Raw genomic sequence first — 21310 nt, 5'->3', positions numbered from 1 at the left:
AAACCTTCCATGAGGGCTGTTTATCTGGCAAAGTGGAAAAGGTTCGCTGTGTGGATGGCACAAAAAGGTTTATCCCCCCACCCTCCAGGTCATAATCCCAGCCATTTTGGATTACCTTTGTCAGGCACCTAAGTCAGGAAGGGCTGACCCTTGCCTCCATTGAGGTGCACTTGGCGGCCATTTCCCTTTTTCATCAGTGTTCTTGGACCTGGTAGTTAGGAGGTTCATGAAAGGCCTGGAGAAGAGAGTTAGGCTGCAAGTGTGGGACCCCTTACCCTCATGGGACCTTCATCTGGTGCTGTCTAAGCTTACATGGGCCCCCTTTGAACTGCTTGCGTCCTGTTCTCTGTTGGTTTTTAAGTTACTAAACAGCCTTCTTGGTGGCCATCACACCAGCCAGAAGAGTGTCTGAGTTTATAGCTGTGGACCCACTCTGTCTTTGTGGAACACTGTGTAAAGTTAGACTGAGAACCCATCTGGCCTTCCTGCTGAAGGTGGTGTCCTCTTTCCAGGTCAGTCAGGATATTTCTCAACCTATATTTTATCCCAAATCTTTTATTCCTTCATACATGCTCAAAGGAGCACAGTTTGCAGACCTTAGAAGTCCATAGCTTTTACATAGACAGGACCAAACCTTTTAGAGAGTCACAGCAGCTCTTTGTTGCAGAGAATTTCCTCTGGGATAGTGGCTTGCATAAGGGAATACTACAGACTGGTGGGGGTGCCCCGTCCACCAATTAGGGCTCATTTTGTGAGGGTGCAGGTGTCCTCAGCAAAATCCTGGCCCATGTCCCGATTCAGGAGATCTGTAGGGTGGCCACCTGATCCTCCATACACATATTGGGTGTGTCTACGCTTGCATTCCTCTTTTGAAAGAGGTATGCAAATAAGGTAAATCAAAAATGAAAATGAGTTATAAAGAGCTTCTTTCGAAAGAAGAAAGCCAGTGTAGATGCTGCTTTTTCAAAAGTAAACCCCATCTTTGAAAGAATCCTTCTTCCCATCCAGAAACCTACTGATCGCTCTACTTACCTACACCCTTCTAGCTTCCATCCTGCACACATAACTAGATCCATTATTTACAGTCAAGCCCTTAGGTACAGTTGCATTTGCTCTGATCCAACTGACAGAGACCAAAAACTACAAGATCTCTACCAAATATTCATAAACTTGAATTACCCATCAGGAGAAATAAAAAAAACAAATCGACAGGGCCGGACCAATACCCGGAGACCAGCTACTCCAAGATAGGCCCAAAAAAGCCAAGAACAAAACACCAATAGTCATCACCTATAGCCCCCAACTCAAACCACTGCAACGAATTATTAAAGACCTACAACCTATCCTTAATCAGGATGCCACACTCCAGAAGGCCCTAGGTGACATGCCTGTTCTCTCCTATAGACAACCTCCCTACCTTATGAGGATTGTAACCAATAGCCACAGTCTATACTGCAGGAATACCAGTCCTGGGACTTTTTCTTGCAACAAAGCCCGCTGCCAGCTTTGTCCACATATCTATTCTGGCGCTACCATCACTGGACCTAACCAGGTTACTCTCAAAATCATGGGCACATTCGCATGCTCCTCAACTAACATCATATATGCCATCATGTGCCAACAATGCCCAGATGCTTTGTATATTGGACAGACTTCAAACTCTCTCAGACAAAGAGTTAATGGGCACAAAACAGAGATCAAAACATTCCTGATCCACAAACCAGTTAGTCTACATTTTAATGAAATGGGCCATTCTGTTAATGACTTAAGAGTTTGCGTTTTATTGAAGAAGAATTTCCAGTCTGCTTTACAAGGAGAAGATGCTGAACTCTCTTTCATATTCAAAGTTGACACATTAACGTGGTTTGAACCGGGATGCAAACTTTCTGTGACATTATAGGGGCTCTTTGGCATACTTGGCTTAATCTAATTCTTGATTCCCTGCCCCTCTGCTCTCTGATTTGCTCACCTTGATAATTTTTTTTCTGATTTGTCAACTTTGATTACTGTTTTGATTCTCTGTCTTAAATATTGAGTTCTGGTATGGCTGTGGTCTGAAGAAGTGGATCTGTCCCACAAAAGCTCACCTAATAAATTATTTTATTAGTCTTTAAAGTGCTACTTGACTGCTTTTTTGTTTTGGAAAAAAACATTGAGTATTTCAGTTTTTTCCACATTAATCTGTCACAAGGTTACCTTCCTCATTCGGTAGAGGCCCCACACTTTCCCTGACCACCTTCTTACTGCTAACATGCTTGTATAAACCTTGCTTGTTGCCTTCCACGTTCCTTGCTAACTACACTTCTGCTTGCACTTTGGCCTTCCTGATTGCACCCTGCATGTTCAAGCAATATATTTATACTCTTCACTAGTCATCTGCCCAAGTTTCTGCTGCCTTTTTTTTTTTTTTTTTTGTGTTTTAAGCTCACCTAAGATTTCTCTATTAAGCCAAGCTGGTTGCTTTCCATATTTGCTTTTCTTACTGCACATTTGGATGGCATGTTCCTGTGCCTTTTGTAGGGCTTCTTTAAAATACAGCCAACTCTCCTGGTCTCCTTTCCCCCTCATGTTAGCTTCTCAGGGGATCCTGCCTATCAGTTCCCTGAGCGGGTCAAAATCTGCTTTTTTGAAATCCAGGGTCCATGTTCTCCTGCTCTCCTTTCTTCCTTTGGTCAGGATCCTGAACTTGACCATCTCATGATCACTGCTGCCTAGGTTGCCACTCATATTTACTTTCCTTATCAAATCCTCCCTGTTTGTGAACAGCAGGTCAAGATGAACATGGCTTGAGTTGGTTCCTTCAGCGCTTGTTCCAGGAAGTTGTTCCGAACATCCTCCAAAAACTTCCTGGGTTGTCTATGTCCTGCTGTAGTGGTCTCCCAGCAGATGTCAGGGTGATTGAAGTTCCCTTTCAGAACCAGGGTCCCAAGTGTTACTTCTATAATTTTATGATGTAACTGGGGGATGATACCATTGTTGTAAAGCACTTGAGATCTACCAGTGGAAGAATACTATAGAAAAGCACAGGTGGTAGCATTAGTATATTGTTTGGTCTTTTACAGTGTTTGTTTACAGATTTGACTCTTAGAAAGTTGTAATTTCTTTTGTCTGTACTTCATTTCAGATTTTATTCTTCATTAGGCTGTATCAATGGAGCACATTCAGGGAGCTTGGAAGACCATCAGTAATGGTTTTGGATTCAAGGATTCTGTCTTTGATGGATCAAACTGTATTTCACCTACTATTGTTCAGCAGTTTGGCTACCAGCGCCGAGCTTCTGATGATGGCAAGCTCTCAGATACCTCTAAGACTAGTAATACCATTCGGGTTTTCCTGCCTAACAAGCAACGCACAGTGGTAAGTCTACACAAGCCTTGTGTTGGGCTGCATCTACATTACAATCTACTGGCAACACTCTGTTGTGTAATTGTAGCCACATGCTTCTGTCAAAACATACCATGCCCACACTCCATTATATAACTACACATTAGTGAAAAACCTCTGGCAGAGAGGAGGCAGCGGGAAAAGCTTCAGCAGCTGCCTGCTGCCAGAGCCTTTCACTCTGGCAAGGAAAAGTTCTGGCTGGGGGAAGGCAGCAGGGAAAGGGTTCGCCCCTGCCAGAGACTTACTTTGTGGCAGGGAAGAGCTCCAGCAGCAAGGAGGTAATGAGACGCTACGTGGCTAAAAATAGCAACATACACAGGAGGCATGGCTTGGGTGACTAGAGATCCATAGAGGTGTGCAAGTGAGTACATACCCTGTAGTCTACTCTTCTATGCCATGTCTCACAGTCTACACTGCTGTGTCTACCTAAAGTAGGGGGACACTACATGGATGCTACTGAAGAATCCTATGCGATGTTACATGCTTTCACCATTGTCAGTACTGCGATGTATGTGTGGCAGCAGAAGCATTAAGTGAAACTAGAAGGCTGGTCCACATTTTGGAAAATAATTCAGTCTTTTAATACTATATTTTAAGACTAATATCCCCATATTATTGTGCAGTATTGTGCAGATTACATTCAAATGTTTGTCTTTGACTTTACAGTACTGTTGCAGAACTGTCCTAGCCTGTGTAAACTCAAATATGTGATGATTTTTTTCATTGATTGCTTCAGTGTGGATCACTACAAAGAAATATATTGAAGATAGATTGAACTTAAGCATCTCTGGGTCTTTGTTCCAACCTGAGCATTCCAATAATATGCTAAAACTCAGTATCATTGCCTGAAATCCTAATTTGTTTTATCCCCTTCCATCAACATAATGCCACCCACCCATGCAGCATGCTGTCATTCCTGTCTCCATATGTGTCAAGACTAAAACATTGTGTCCAACATAAAAACAGTAAATGGAAGCAAAATTTCCTTACAGAAGTTTATTACTGATGGTGTGGCAGAAAACAAGCCTGTCTGGCCTTTTAACACAGTATGCCATGAACCAAAATATTAAGCCCTAGCAAGTCTGTTGTTGCACAACACAAGTTAACTTTTTTGGACAAACTTTCAAAAGTGAACATTAATGTAGTTTTTTTTAAAAGAGTGGAGTGGTTCCTTTGGTCTATAAAACTAGCTCAAACATCTTCTGAGAAGCTTTTTTTCTGCTTCTACGTTAGGAATATCTGGTCCTGACTTACTGCTTTTCCTGTGGAGGACCTGGAATGTGTCGTCATAGCTGTAGGCTGAAACTTGAATGGAGGAAAGGTTGATACTTAAGTTGGAGAGAGCTGTTGCTCAGATTTCAACCTCAAGCAAAAACATTACATTCCAACCCCAAATGTTGCCAGTGTTTCGTAGGGGAAAAGAAATATAGCTGATATTTGTCATGCTAAATAGGCAGACTTTTTTCTTAAGTCTAAAGTTGTTTTTTCTTGTACGATAAGAATATTCGGAACAGGTTTTGGTGGTATAAAAAAGTAAACTAACCAAACTAAATGTAGCACACTTTTTCACAATAAAATGATTGTGGTAGCCCCCAGAACAGCTCTCTTCAAAACTGATTAGAAGGTATTAACAAACTCAGAATGCAACACAAAAAGATGGCTTATCTATCTTCATTTTGGCTTCTCTTTTGGTCAGGGTCAGGTGTTGAGCCAGAGGGTCATACAGGCATAATTCTTTAGCTGAGTGCAGGTCAAATAGTAGGGATACAGTATTAAAAAGTTGTATGTTACATCCAGACAGAGAAGTGCCATCCAGTTGAGCATAAGTCATCAGTAACTTGTCCAATGCACTTATGTGCATGTATATTTGGACATTCAACTTAACATTTCACTTCCTTTAACGTCAGGACAAACAAATGAACAAAGCAAGCAGTTGTGTAACTTCCTTTTATTTTTTGCTGACCTGTATTGAAGTCAAAGTAACCATAACAATGAAACTTTTGTATGGAAGTACGATTTTTTAATCTTGGAGTTTTAAATTCTAACAAGCCCTGAAGTTGAATAGTTATAATGGGATGTAACCATAACTTCCACTAAGCATAGTGTTTTTCCTACTTCCTCTATAGGTTTAAGAACAGGCAGGTTTGCCCCTTTTAAATGGGGGTGAGTATACCATTTGTTAAGAAGGTTAACACCTTGAGATGCTTCAGGATCATAAAGCAGCATTGGTGGCCAAAAAGTACCACTACACACATCTGATGTACAGCCTTTCAGTTTGACAGGAGACTTTGCCAAAGATGCTTGTGCCTTTGTTATATTGAGCACTAACAGTGCATTCTATAGGTGCTGTATTAGAAGAGCATTCTGAAGTTGCAGGCAATGAGAAAGCAGCGATAGCTGCTCTCAGCACTGGATTCCAATTTGCTTTTGGGTGCCATTCTGTGTGGTGGCTGATTTTATAAAGCCAGCTATCGCGGCATAATTCACCAGGCCCTGGGCAGTGTGGGCAAGTGGAGGTGCCTTGGCTTTGGGCCCCTGGTAAAGGGAAACTCTTGTGTTCAGGGGGTGGAGCTGAGGCAGCCAGCCCTGAGTGTCACCTGGACTGCGCCAGTCTGTCCCTCCTTCTTCCCAGCCAGACCTCATTATCACTTGGAACAAGCTGTGTGGGGTTCTGACTGCTGCTGTGGCAGCAACCTAGAGCCCCAACTTCTTTTTAATTGCCAGGCCCCAGGGTGACTGCCCCCTTGGTTCCCTATCAGCAGCTCTGTATAAAACTTGTATGTATGGTTTGGGATCTGACTACTTAAGGGGCTGCTTTTGTCTCTGTATTGTCATATCAATCACCATGAACTCAGCTGAGATACTTTGTTTCACTCATTTCTTGTATTCGAAAATTTGGGAACTGCTTGGTGGCAAGATGATTTTGGAAGATTTAGAATTCCACACACACACCTTTCTACCTCTTTTCTTCCCTCCAGGCATATTTGCATTAGGAGTAATGTGTACAGTTCATTTGTTTTCCAGGGGCAGCTGTTTTGGATGGACTTGTTCAGTTAGATTCTGAAGGAACGAGTGTCTTTTGTTAACCTGTTTTAACATTGCCCCTAGAAATGCTCATGTATGTTGTCCATATGACATATTAGGTATAGTCTTTTGAAATTCTGAACTCTGTTTAAAAAAAAAACCTGCTGCTATGTCTACCTTTTGTATAGTGACATGTTTTGTTTAGAATATGAAGATCTAGAAAATAGTATTTTATACCCTCTTCTGTCATTCTCATTTCAGTTTTAAAGTAAAATTGGCTATTGTTCACAGGTAAATGTGCGGAATGGGATGACCTTAAATGATTGTCTTTTGAAGGCTCTCAAAGTTAGAGGTCTACAGCCAGAATGCTGTGCAGTTTTCCGACTTTTTAATGAGCAAAAAGGGTAAGAATCTGTGTACTAAACCAGGGAAATAGTTTCAACTTAATGTTGAATTTTTCAAATCCTCTTTATAAACTAGCAGAAACTATGGTTTCTTGCCTCATTTTTGGTAACCTCTTTAGAAGTCTAATTTGGCTGTGAAGACTCTATCCAGATGCTTTCATTGCTCTTCTCAAATTTCTTCAGAAAGCCATCCCTTAAGCATACTGAAATCATTTAAGAAATTAAATATTTCTTGTATTTAAATGTTAATACTGCTGGGGAAATTCTGTGCCATTGTGCGTGTGTACAGATTTCTCTGCTTCCTTGCAAAAAAACGATTTTCTGACAGGGAAGCTAAGAGGAGCTTCAAAACTAGTCATGCACCCCCACTCAGCTTTGTCAGTACATTATTTTGGATGTCTAGAGCAGCCAGTCAAGATGTAAATTACCTCAGGGCATATTAGGGCCCAATAGATGCCCTGGTAGGTAGCTCCTATTCTGCGCCAGACTCAGGTACTAGTCCTAGCTGTACTGGGGCAGGGGGAGGAGGCAAGAGTGTATGGGACTTCCTCTTCCCCTGCAAGAAGCAGCCAGGACTGGGTCAGGCTCATTCCCAGAAAACTTCCTGGCGGCTGTGGGAACACATCAGTGAGCCCCTGTATAGTCAGATGTCACTCCCGCCTCCTGAAACATCTCAGTGATCCACCTGCACCCAGATTACCCCACATTGAACTACTCACTCTACATCTGGATTATCTCCCTCCCCCACTACATCCCTCCACATTTGAATGTTCTTGTGGTTAGCCTGTCTACCTGGTGCAGAGGGACAGGGCCCTGGAGTGTTTGAGGGAGGGCCAGCCTTTGTGCTCTGTCAGGGTTGGGTGCAGCATCACCACCAAGTCAGTGTCCCATAGAGTTGGGGTTTGCAAAGTGATGTCCCACTTCTGTAAAGCCAGTGGCCTGTGTTCTCCACTGCCCACTGTAGCCTCCACATTTATTTATAATCAATTAAAAATTGGCAAACTTTTGCAGAGTTTTGAAATGTGCACACAATTATTATTGCTTAGCACAATTTTTTTAATTTTTGATACAGAATTCTCTCAGGAATAATGCTAAGGACTTGCTCATCATAATGCCTCTACTTGTGTCTTAAAAATTGAAGAAAGAAAACCCTGTTAGCTGCATTTTAGAGGCTTTTGTTATATTACCCTAATATAGCTAAATTTGTTCAAATTTGAGTAAAAATTTCTTCCTGAATTTGAAGATTGACTTCCTCAACTGAGGGTCCTTATATTCAGTTTTAAGTTTATAAATTCCTCTGGAAATTTTAAATCTTATGGCTTTAAATCTCATCTTGAGTATTTCTTTGGCCATGTTTACACTATCCCAAAACTTCGAAATGGCCATGCAAATGGCCGTTTTGAAGTTTACTAATGAAGTGCTGAAATACATATTCAGTGCCTCATTAGAATGCTGGCAGCCACGACACTTCGAAATTGCTGCAGCTTGCCACTGTGTGGCTCGTCCAGATGGGGGTCCTTTTCGAAAGGACCCCACCAACTTTGAAATCCCCTTATTCCTATATGCTCATAGGAATAAGGGGATTTCAAAGTTGGTGGGGTCCTTTCAAAAAGGACCCCCGTCTGGATGAGCCCCACAGCGAAGAGCCATGGCAATTTCGAAGTGCTGCAGCCTCTGGTATTCTAATGAGGCACTGAATATGTATTTCAGCACTTCATTAGTAAACTTCGAAATGGCCATTTGCATGGCCATTTAGAAGTTTTGGGATAGTGTAGATGTAGCCTTTGTGTTTTACAGGATTATTGGGCAGGGGGATGGGTGGCGGAGAATGCTGCTGCTGTTAAATACCAAATGATTGTATTTACAAGTTGAGGGAGTGATTAAGCTCAATGCATTTTAAGCCACAATTATGAGACAGTCATCTGTGGATATTTATTTCTGTGTAACCAAGCGTGTATTGAGGTCTCAAGTAACTCTGGAGCTAAAGCATATAATATGATTTACATATCACTAATTTTGTCATTCATAATTTGGTAATTTGTTTATGAAAATATTTCTCTGTCACCGTGGTGTCTGGATGCAAACAATAATGAGGGTATATGACGGTGACAGCCTATGTAAGGTGGTTAAACAGCTATTGCTGAAAAATTGGAAATAATTTACAATTCTGTGTTTTAAGAAGAACACATTCTACCAGGGTGGGTTTTATTTGTTTTCATTTTACCACAGTTTGTATTGCGATTTGCATTATTAAATAGACCTGTTTATTCTCACTTCAGTTTTTTATCCTTTTTAGCAAAAAAGCTCGTTTGGATTGGAATACAGATGCTGCATCCTTGATTGGAGTGGAATTGCAAGTAGATTTCCTTGATCATGTTCCACTTACAACACACAACTTTGTAAGTTTAGTTTCTTCTGTATTTTCAATGCAGGATGCTTGTTTGGTTGACTTCCTAAACACAGGAAGCAACTTTAGATCTTGATGCTATGGTATGCTCTTCCAATAAAAGAGATTAATAAAGCTAGAATAACAGCATAACCCCAGATTATTTACAGGTGTTAGTCCCCTAATCTCAATGACTCTTTCCCCCGCCACCCAAGACCTGGCCAAGAACAGATGGCAGTGCCCTCTTTCATTTACAATAGTAGCAATAAAATAAAACTGTGAAGCAGAATTCTTATTACACTTTTGTTTAACAGTATTTTCTAATCCCCAAACCCTCATTTTTATTTCAAAAAAATCAAATCTCTTACATGTTCATTAAAATGCCCACCATATACAAAAAGAGAAAGTATTCGTAATTTCTTTAGCACACACTCTCATTTATTTTGAAGTCAATAGCTGGACCAGTGGTTCTCAACATGTTTATCATTGTGGGCCTTACAGAGTTTGTTGTAGAGGGCTGATTTTTTCCCGGGCACTAAGCATGTTGGTGTCCTGCAAATTCATGATGTTTCTTGCCAGGCTGTGCATGAAACCGTGTTTGCCATTTGGCAGAATTTTGAGAGAGACTCTTTGAGTATTGTTTCTTCCCAACAGCGTACTGTAGGATTCCTTTTCCTGGGATCCTCTTAATACCGTACTTTGTACAATAGGGCAACAGGTATATCCAAGCGGGGTTGGAGTTCTCATCTGTGCCAGCTTGAAGTCTATGCTCTCCCCCCATCACCTCACCCCACCCCTACCAAAAAGAAAAGAGGGTGGGCAGGCTGTTTTAATTACGTGGGAGAGGAAATCAATAAGGCTAGCCCTCAGGGCCTTTTTTCTTTCTGTCAAGAGGGAATATGGACAGATTTTTTCCCCTGGTATAACCATACATTATCTAAGCTGATGGACAACTTTGGTCCAATTATCTCTGTCAAAATTTGATTTTTTTTGCACAGGAATATAATATCAGAATGGGTTTCATTCTTTGGTCCATCGAGCAGGAGTAGAGACTTTGTAAGAAGATTTTGTCAGAAAGGTTATGATTGAAACAATGAAGACCCATTTTTTCATCCATTGTTCTGTCTGGTCTATACCACAAGTGGCTTTGTTTGTGACCAGGACGAACAGAAAGTGCAAAATTGTTTATTCCAGATTGGACAGAGGCACAGATATGGATCCTGCCTTCATTGTATACTGAGGGGTGAAGAAGTGTTGTAAGTGTTGGTTTTCGAAAGCCTTGGGAAAGAGATGGCAGCTTACAAAGGCCGCTTCTCTGCCCTGGGTGTTAAGATCTCCCCATTAGACTCTGACAATGGCTCATATCCCCCTGTCTGATCTGATTTTCTTTTTTCCTCTTTTGATATGTTCTATTGATAATGGGCCATTTCCACCTTGCTGAATAGACCTTGTCAGTTCTGGCCCTCCCTTTTTCTGGGACCCCATCCTTTAAATACCCCTCTGAAACCATCATCCCCACTCATGCATCTGATGAAGTGGGTCTTTGCCCATAAAAACTTGTGCTCCAAAATATCTGTTCGTCTATAAGGTGCCACAAGACTTTTTGTTCTTCATTGCAATGAGTGCCAAAGCTTCCAGGTCCGTTATTGGCAACAAGATGGTGCTCAGAATCTTTCAAGGATACACTTACTTTTTAGTATTAAATAGCTAGGTAGAGTTCACTGAACAGCTACAAAATATCCATAATTGTAACAGCACAAATACATAAACTTTCTCAAATGTAGGATTAAATATAGTGTTTGGAGCTGTTCTATAATATTATTTATTCTTCAAGTGGTCCCCGTGGGTGCTCCACCGTAGGTGTTGGGCTCGCCCCGGAGCCGCAGTTCAGAAAATCTTCAGCAGTCTCCGTCAGGTCGCACATGCGCCGAAGTGCGTGAAGAGCCGACGCGCATACGGTCACGTGTGCGATCCGGTCCCTGCCGGTTCCTTCTCAACCACCAATGGCTGCAGACGGAATCCTCTCCGGCTCCAACGCCCGAGAGAGAGAAACTCTGTTTCATTAATTTTACTAGTTATAGTTATAGTTAATATTTATTTAGTTATCATAATATTGGTCTACTGTGTATATAGTTTTGTTCTAGAAGCAAAAGACTGTTTTAGGGATTGGAGCGGCCGCCTCCGGGTGGACCCGCTATTTTTCACAAGTCTTCAAAGGCTAACAGTTGCTATTGTTTGGCAAATAGACTGTTAAGTGCGCAGTTAGCACTTAAGGACTCAGAGAATTAAACTCTAATAATGTCGTCCCCCGGTTTCAAAAAGTGCGAATCTTGCCGGGAGGCCATGCCTGCTTCAGATGGCCACAGCAAATGCATCTGGTGCCTCGGGGAGACCCATGTTCCCCAGAAGTGCTCTCATTGCTCCAAATTAACAACTCAAGATAGGAAAGATAGAGAGATGAGGCTTAAATGCTTCTCTTTGACAAAGCACTTCAGCCTACCACGTCGGAGAAGCCCCATAAGGAGGGCTCTTCAGGATTGCACAAGAGGAAGGCTGCCTCTTTGACCTCCTCTGTGCAGAAGAAGAGAAAAGCTTCTCCAGCTCGATCCCTGCCCGTCACTTCTGGGAGCGGGACGAGCAAAACAAGGGATCCAGGCCCACTGGCTTCCTCTGCTGAGAGAGCTGCGGCGCATGTACCCGCGCAGGGGCCTGCAACTCTTAAGGAAACGGCACCGAGGGCTGCGCAGGCGTCGGAGAGATCGGCACTGGCTCCTGCGGCACCGAGAGTTTCGGCTCTGACAGCACCGGAGCGTCAACGCCCGGCACGGAGCCCTGCAGGGCTGAGTGAAACACCCCGGGCAGCACAGAGAGTGACGGCACCGAGCACGGCACCGGGGGCAGCGGAAACCACCACGGCACCGACTACGGTGCTGAGCTCTCCGGCACCAATCAGGCCTCCATTGGTACCTGAGAGAGCGAAAGCCAAAGCAAAGACCCGGCACTGCAGTCCCTCCCCTGAGGTAATTGCGCTGCCATTATCACTGCGATCCCCCCGCAGAGACTCAACGAGCAGCAAGACCTTGAGCCTGCCACAGGCTCCCATCTCCCTTTCTCCAACGTCCATCTCATGGAGTTGCACGCTTCTCACCATCCTCCAGCAGAGACCCCTATGAGTATCATCACAGAGGATCTCCCCCTACGTCGGTGTCATCTCGACGATCACGTCACTCCCTGCATCACCCTTACGCCTTTGGGTTGTGGTCCAGGTCCCCATCACCGGGACCCTATCCCTGTTGCTATGACTGTCACTGATATACGGGACATCAGCATAGGAGTTCGGCATCTCGTCATAGATCTCCGTTAACTCCTCCTCAACATCACAGTGCACAGCTTCCACCTGGGGGAACACAAGTTTCCCAATCAAAGGTGGTTTCAAAGGATTTTGAACCTCACTTCGAAACTTCAAAAGCACAACCATATGAATACAGCCAGGATCCAGAGGACCTGGAGGAGAGATACCACAGTAATGCCTCCTCATCCTCCCCAGATGAAGCGGTTGTTCCTGGGGACATCTCTTCCCCCAGACGATCTAAAACAATTCCAGGAGCTGTTCAGAAGGGTGGCTCAATCTCAGGACATTCAAGTGGCGGAGGTACAAGAAAAGCATCACAAGCTCCTTAAAAACCTCAGGCCCCCTTCTTCCTCTAAAATAGCTATACCATTGGACAATGCAATTATGGAGGCAGCCACTAACATATGGCAAACTCCGGCCTCCACTCCTCCTACCAACAAAAGGGCAGACAAAAAGTATTTCGTCCTTGCTAAAGGCATGGAGTTTTTGTTTAGTCATCCACAGCCAAATTCGCTAGTGGTGGAATCCTCTCAACATAGAGCCAAGACTTCCCAGTATAAATCTGGGGGTCTGGACAAGGATATAAGGAAACTGGATCTCCTCGGTAGAAAGGCTTACTCGTCATCTACCCTGTTGCTTCGCATGGCTAACTACGCTGCCCATTTGTCGAACCACAATTTCAACAATTACTCTAAACTTACCGCTCTTATGGACTTCCCGGAGGATAAGAAGCCGGTCTTTAAGGCAATCATACAGGAAGGATACGCGGCTTCTCGAGCAGGAGTCCAGATTGCTTTAGATGTAGCAGACACAGCGGCTCGTGCAGTAGCCACTGTGGTTGTAATGCGCAGGGAGTCATGGCTCCACACCTCAGGCATTCCCAAGGATCTGCAAGTAAAAATAGCAGATCTTCCCTTTGACAAAATGAAATTATTCGCCGAATCAACCGCCTCAGTCTTGCACTCTAGTAAAGATTCCAGAGCGACACTTCGGACTTTGGGGATATACACCCCACCATACAGAAGGAAAAAGTTTTATCCTCAACAACGCCGTTATAGTTACCAAATGCAACATACCCATTTTCAACGGGGGTATGACCAGGGGCGTCGTCAACAACCACCGCAATACAAAGCCCCTAGGCGTCGACCTCAACAAGGCCACACCCCCTCAGGGCAGAATATAAGACAGCAGGTTTGACGGGTATGTCGAGGGCCGCGAAACCAAGACCGTATCTCAGTGCCAATCTCAGTACATGTTCCATCATCGACTCACGTCATTCTACCCACAATGGAAAAGCATCACTTCGGACAAGTGGGTATTGGAGATTGTAGCCACGGGGTACACGATCCCCTTTCAATCATTACCTCCACCAAATCCTCCCACCACACCCCTTCTCAGAGACCCCTCTCACCTAACGGAGCTAAGGTGGGAGTTGAACCACCTCCTCTTCATAGGGGTGGTGGAGAGAGTACAGGAGGAATTTCGAGGCAAAGGCTTCTACTCCAGATACTTCCTGACAGAGAAGACGACAGGAGGTTGGAGACCCATTCTGGATCTATGGGCACTCAACCAATATCTGCGCAAACAACGCTTCAAAATGACTACGATGGCTTCAATAATCACGGCACTAGACGACGGAGATTGGTTTGCAGCCCTCGACTTACAGGATGCGTATTTTCATATTACAATTCACCCAGCGCACAGACACTTCCTTCGGTTCATCGTGGGCACAGATCATTTTCAGTACAGAGTCCTTCCATTTGGTCTCTCTTCGGCACCCAGAGTTTTCACCAAGACTCTAGCAGTCGTGGCAGCATACCTGCACAGACAGGGCATCTTCATCTTCCCGTACCTGGACGATTGCCTGCTAAAGGGGACTTCCCAAGCAGAGGTATTGCAGATGATACGTATCACCACAAACACATTCACCTCACTGGGCCTCATCATCAACTTCTCAAAGTCAAAGACCGAGCCCACGCAAAATATAGAATTTATAGGGGCTCGGATAGACTCTGTCACGTCAAGGGTATATTTGCCCGATGCCCGTTTTCGCGCCATCGAGTCTCTAGTACAACAAATAACATACAGCCCCATTGTCTCAGTCCTAACGTGCTTACAATTACTGGGGCACATGGTGACCACCACGTTTGTGGTACAAAATGCCAGGCTACACATGCGAGGATTGCAGCATTGGTTGGCAACCGTATACAAACCATCAATCCATACTGTCACAAGATGGTGTCACTCACAATGGAGGCGCGAAAGTCACTAACATGGTGGGCAAACCCCAAGAACCTACTAACAGGGGTGCCTTTCCACCAACCACAAATTACTGCTTTCATTACAACAGATGCATCCCATACGGGATGGGGGGCACACATGGACAACAAAACCACTCAAGGTTTATGGTCCCCTGTAGAGAAGACACTGCATATAAACATACTAGACCTCAGAGCAGTGTTCAATGCGTGCAGGCATTTTCGGAATTATCTGCGCGGAAAAGTAGTCGGTGTAAATATTGACAACACCACCACCATGTTTTATATAAACCGACAAGGTGGGGCCAGCTCTCGTGCACTCTGTGCGGAGGCGATCCGGTTGTGGAACTGGTGCATTGCCAACAACATAACCATAAGAGCTTCATGCTTACTGGGTGTCCACAACATGAAGGCGGACCAACTCAGCAGACACTTTGCGCCCACGCACGAGTGGCAGATCCATTCAGACCTGCTTCACCAAGTGTTCCGCAAATGGGGGTTTCCCCAAATCGACTTGTTCGCCACTCGCGGCAACAAGAAATGTCTCCGATACTGCTCCAGAGCGGGCATGGGACAGGGATCCTTGGGAGACGCCTTCATGATCCTATGGAAGGGCCCTCTACTCTATGCGTTCCCTCCCTCAACACTCATACACAAGGTCTTGGAGAAAGTCAAAAGGGAGAGAGCACGCATGATACTTATAGTCCCGACTTGGGATCGGCAACAGTGGTTCCCACTGCTTCTACGCATGGCACAGCATCGGCCGTTTCCCCTACCAACAGTACCGGACCTTCTTACGCAGGCTCGACGGTCAATACTGCATCCACACCCACAGAGACTTCGGCTACAAGCATGGTTAATCCATGGCTCAGCGCCCTAGAGACTACATGTTCAGAGGGAGTGCAGCGAGTCCTGGAGTGTAGTTGGAGGACTTCTACCAGAAAGACTTATGAACATAAATGGTCACGTTTTTCCGCTTGGTGTTCTTCCAAGCAATTGACACCTCAGGACGCCACCATACCTATGATTCTGGACTGCCTGCTACAACTCAAACAAAAGGGACTCTCCCTATCCTCCATAAAGGTTCATCTTGCGGCTATATCAGCTTTTCGACATGAAGAGGATGGATCAACCATATTTGCCCATCCTGTTGTCGCACGCTTCCTAAAGGGGTTGGTAAACCTGTACCCCCCTCAGAAACCAATACCGCCATCATGGAGTTTAGACTTGGTTCTACACACGCTTTCGGGACCGCCCTTTGAGCCATTGGCTACGGTCTCCCTTCGGCTACTTACCATGAAAACAACTTTCCTCCTGGCAATCACGTCAGCTCGCACGGTGAGCGAACTTGCAGCCATAATGTCCACATCACCCTGCACAATATTCTCAGAGGAGGTGGTGGTCTTACGCTTGCACCCAGCCTTCGTTCCAAAGGTCTCTTCAGATTTTCACATTAACGAACCTATAGTACTGCCCTTGTTCTATCCTAAGCCTCACAGTTCAAGTAAAGAGGCACGGTTGCACTTATTGGATGTGAGAAGGGCGCTGGCCTTCTACATCGATAGAACTAAGCCTTTTTTGGAAAACGGACAGACTCCTGGTGTCCATTGCATCCAGGTCAAAAGGGGAAGCATTATCTTCGCAGAGGATTTCAAATCACATTGTGACATGCATAAGACTGTTACGAGCTTCGCAAGACTCCTCTGCCAGTTCTGCCCAAGGCCCACTCCACTAAGGCGATGGCGGCGTCGACGGCCTTCTTCAAGGGAATCGCGCTGAGAGACATCTGCAGAGCGGCAACGTGGTCTTCCTACGACACTTTCGCCAAGCACTACGCCATGCACAGGATGCTTGATGAGGATACACGCCTGTCGACAGCAGTCCTTTCAAGGGCAAGCTGCGCATAAATCGGGTACCCACCTCCTTTTTCGGGGGGTTTACTGCTGGGTAGTCACCTACGGTGGAGCACCCTCGGGGACCACTCGAAGAAGAAAGAGAAGTTACTCACCTGTGTAGTAACATTGGTTCTTTGAGATGTGTCCCCGTGGGTGCTCCACTACCCACCCGTTCCTCCCCACTTCGGAGCTCTGTTTGTGTTTTTCAGAGACGTCCGGAGCGGTTGATCAGGAACTGGCAGGGACCGGATTGCGCACGTGACCGTAAGCGCGAGAAGAGCCGACGTGCATCGGCGCATGCGCGACCTGACGGAGACTGCTGAAGATTTTCCGAGCTGTGGCGCCGGGGCGAGCCCAACACCTACGGTGGAGCACCCACGGGGACGCATCTCGAAGAACCATCGTTACTACACAGGTGAGTAACTTCTCTGCTTTCATTCATTATTTTACCATTAATTTTTGCCAGATCCTTAGGTATTCATCTGAGCTAACAGACAGAGCTGGTACTATATGGGTGTGTGCATGTGTGTACACATTTAAAATATTTAACTTGTTTTCTAGGCTCGGAAGACATTTTTAAAGCTTGCCTTCTGTGACATATGCCAGAAGTTTCTTCTAAATGGGTTTCGGTGTCAGACATGTGGCTACAAATTCCATGAACACTGCAGCACTAAAGTCCCAACCATGTGTGTGGACTGGAGCAATATCAGGCAACTCTTGTAAGAGCCTTTAATTATTAATATGAACAGTGAGCCTCTTTGACTGAAGAATCTCAGATTCAGTTTCAATATCAGTGAGTTGTGGATTGTTGAGCAGTGTAATGGGTAAAAAGACTTTGTGTATTGGCGTGATTAGATAACCATTAGTATCTTCTCCCTCTCAGTTTATGCAGTAAGACAATGAAGTGTATTAGGCTCATTTTCTTAAAATAGTATTCTGGGACAAACAGACAAACATGGCAAATGTCCAGCTAATATAGTGTCATCTCAAAATTCATTGAACATGCAAGTGTGCAGGAATTCTTCCTACAATTCATTTTAATCTAAAGGAAAATTAAAGGGTAGTATTAGTACTTCTGAAAATTGTATCCCAGATCCCGTAGTCCTTTTGTAACTTGAACGTCCCACCAGAAAAGACATCCAAAATTTAATTTGGAAGTAATACTTGAAAAATTCAGCAGGTATAACATACAGGGGTTTATTTGTCATGGAGCACACCATAAGCTTAAAGACAGAGCAGGAAAACAAACTATGTAACAATGGATGATAATTACCAACTGTAGTGCAGATACAGAAACCTAAAATCATAGCTCTTTCTATAGCATTAATCAGGACATAATGTAGCACTTCATTGCAATTCTTTTTGTTGGCATTTCAGATTGTTCCCTAATTCAAATATTAGTGAAAGTGGTGTCCCTGCGCTACCTCCCTTGACAGTGCGACGGATGCGTGAGTCTGTCTCCCGGATACCAGTTAGGTAAGTTATTTCCACTACTTTTTGTTTTGAGAAGCAAAGATTTAATACATGAACATATAACACTGGGGTGACAGACAGAATGGAGAGGTGGCCTAGCTTTTTGCATCAGGGGCCACATGGCAATTTTTTACATGTTCTGGGGGTTAAAATAGTGTACTCATTCAAAACAGAAAAATGCAGCATAAATTAATATTTTATTACTTTACTATATTAGTCTAATATCCCTACTAGCTCACTCACAATTAGGTCAGCATGTAAGATGTTCTGCCCATGCTGCACAAGTTATAGAAAGTAGTAATGAATCCTTAGGAGCATTTTATTGAATAAAAGATGTGACAGCTATATAGGGCGACTGTATCTCTCTGTCCCAAATACAAGACAGGGAGATATGAGGGGGAGGGCACAGCCCCTTCTGGCTCCACCAAGCCCTGGGGAGCCAGGAAGGAGGCAGCAGCCCTCAGCACTCCCCAGGAGCCCTAGCGAAGTGGCAGCCACCAGCCTTCCCCGTGAGCCCCGGGGAGGTGGCAGGGATGTGGCAACCACCCACACTCCCCTAACTTTCCTGAGTCTTGGGGAAGTGACCTCCCTGCTCTCCAGCCAGCAGCTGCTGGTGGAAAAGATCAGTGCGGGGAGGGCCCAAATACGGGACAGTTAGTGCCTTTTAAAAAATAAGTAGGGGCTCCTTTTTGGAGTCCCAAATACAGGACCATCCCGCTAAATATGGGACAGAGGTCACCTTACAGCTATAGAAACTGCAAGACGCCAGAATTTACCTTCTCCACAAAGAAGCAGCTCCAATCAGTATTTATTAAGAACAGAGAAATCATTTGAGAACAACTGACATTAAAATACCACCTTATAGTAAGAAACGAGAAATTCTGTAAATCAGTTCCTCTCAAGAAATCGACCATTTTGAATTCCCTTCTCAGAGAGTGGTGGAGATTAAAAAGGGCAAACTCTTTGGACATTACCTGAAATCTAAAGATATGAACAGATTGCGTATAAGCATGGACTTTGGGTTTCTGGCACTTGCCAGGACCTCATGGAGAATGTATAAAGTGGTCACTGAACATTATCAAGTGCATATTTCACATAAGTAAAAGGGAGGCTGGGGTGTGAAATCTTTTATTTTAAACAGCATGCATGCATTCAAAGCTATGATGCCTGGGAATCTCTTTGTGACATGTAACAACCACAGCAGAAACTACAGGATGAGGGAGCATCCATTCACACTAGTGAAGTGAAGTATTCAGCTGCCACTCAGGATAGTAACACTCCAAATGCAGTGCTGCAGCTGTACCACCACAGACCCGCAGCACATTGTGGGCAGGGGGTTTTCAGTCACTTCTGTAAAGCCACCCTGTCCAAGGGTCAGCCAGTAGGGTAACAAGAGAGTTCCTCTCCTGGCCTGGCCGCACAGATACTGCAGTGCCAGGTTTTTCATAGGCCTGAGAGTTGCAGCTGGATTGATCTGAGATTTTAAGTGTGGACCTGGGCTCGGTTTACAGCATCCCAGCAAAGCGCCTACCCTGGGGTGCCTGGGGTCTCCTGCCTAGCTGGGCAGGGAGCTGCATTCCAGCCTGAGTTCTGGAAGGATGAAGAGGCAGGAAAGTCCCCCCCCTTCTCACTGGGTGCTACAGATAGTCCTGGGCCTGGCCATAAGGCAGCAGTGAGGGGTGCAGCCAGGTCACAGCTACTCACCAGGCTCTGTCCAGGCCAGCTGGGCCCCTGTGGCCTCGGGGGAGGTGCGCTCTGGGGCTGCCTGGTACGTGCGGGTGGGAGAGTGTTAGAGGGGGTGGCTCCAGCAGCGTGGGGCCAGGCTCATGCCACCAGGGGTAAGGGCTGTTTCTTCCACAGGGCTGGGGTGGGAGGCAAGCAGGCTGTGGCTCTCGCCTGACTGCTGTGGTGAGGCAGCTTTGCGAGCCAGATAAAAATGGTTGGTGAAGCTGGATTCTGGTTGGATGCTGGGTCATGTGTTGGTCACCCCTGAACTAAAGTAACATTGCGTTGGTTTTACAGCTGAAAGGCTAATATTTATTTGCATATAGAAATTGTAAATAAGGTGTGTAATATCTCCCTTTCCTATCGTCAAGAGATACTTGCACCTGGGATTGCAGTCTTCTTGAATTTTTAGCCTTGAGATTTTTAAATCAGACCATTAAAGGCATAAAGGGTTTTTGTTTGGAGGGGTTTAAATATTTTTGAGACTGTTTTTTCCTGTTTCCTTTGTGATACTGATATTTTTAATATGCTGTAGTATGTAGGTTCCTTTGGACAGTGTTGTTCCAGTAGTCTCATTAGAAAACAACCATTTGCTTAATACATGTGTGAAATATGATTTGTATATCCAAGTTTTTAAAACACCATCAGTTTTGATGCTACCACATGTTCTTACTGTCTAACTTAAGTCGAGGGGTTTAAAAAGGGAACAAAGTGTAGAATAGGTTAAAGAAAATACAAAACTCTTGAAATTTTGAAAATCTAAGAAAATATGTGGTTTTAGACACTAAATGTGTAGTCTCCTTCCGTGCATCATGCCCTCTGTCTCTTACTTTCACCTTGGTTCACTTTTCCTGTAGTTTGAGGCTGATGAGGTTAGGCCAGGCCAGAAGTGTATGATGCTCAGCTTCCTCCTGACACGATTGTCTTCTTGGGAGTGCTGCAGGCCCATTTCTATGACCAGCATGCTAGCTTGAAACATTTTCTTTTGGAGGATTTGCAGTAGTAACTAATTGTTTCTTATCCCTCTCTCCCCCTCCTCCCCCGACCCCCGTCTTGACTGTCGGCCCAGCACTATTAATTATTTGCTTCAGCTATAGTCCAGTGTGTGTTCATACGTTGCAGAAATTACTTTCTTCTGTAACCGCTTTGCTTTCTGTAGAACTGCTCCTTTTAGCTGGTATTTCTTTACTTCCTTGACAGCTCCTGTCTGTGAGTAGTTGAACGTTCCCAGCAACCTACTTCCGTTCCCCCAAACTATAATTCTCATATTATATTTAAAACTGTTTATTACTCCTACAAGTAGCTGGCCTTGAAAGAAGGGTCTTGCTTAAATTTCACAGATCTGAACTAATAACAGCTGAGCTAATTTTCTAACAATTGATTAAATGAGTAGCAAAAATTGAGATGAG

At 44.5% G+C, this 21310-nt stretch overlaps 1 protein-coding gene across 3 annotated transcripts in view; it reads left to right on the top strand.

Annotated features, from left to right (window-relative positions):
* The window catches only part of RAF1 (Raf-1 proto-oncogene, serine/threonine kinase), a 137964-nt gene that overhangs the window by 61325 nt on the left and 55329 nt on the right, over positions 1 to 21310 (top strand). For 2 of the 3 annotated variants that reach the window (XM_075006115.1, XM_075006113.1), the window contains exons 3-7: positions 3125 to 3357; positions 6700 to 6812; positions 9109 to 9211; positions 17265 to 17422; positions 18081 to 18179. In XM_075006115.1, the coding sequence (XP_074862216.1) occupies positions 3151 to 3357; positions 6700 to 6812; positions 9109 to 9211; positions 17265 to 17422; positions 18081 to 18179 (680 nt within the window). In that variant the 5' untranslated portion in view covers positions 3125 to 3150. The remainder of the gene's footprint in view (positions 1 to 3124; positions 3358 to 6699; positions 6813 to 9108; positions 9212 to 17264; positions 17423 to 18080; positions 18180 to 21310) is intronic. The other variant, XM_075006114.1, reaches the window with a different exon arrangement.

Source organism: Carettochelys insculpta, chromosome 11 (genome assembly GCF_033958435.1).
Source record: "Carettochelys insculpta isolate YL-2023 chromosome 11, ASM3395843v1, whole genome shotgun sequence".
In the NCBI taxonomy this organism is placed as follows: Eukaryota; Metazoa; Chordata; order Testudines; family Carettochelyidae; genus Carettochelys; species Carettochelys insculpta.
The sequence above is the reverse complement of the archived record's forward strand: the minus strand, read 5'-3'. Positions and strand labels throughout refer to the sequence as shown.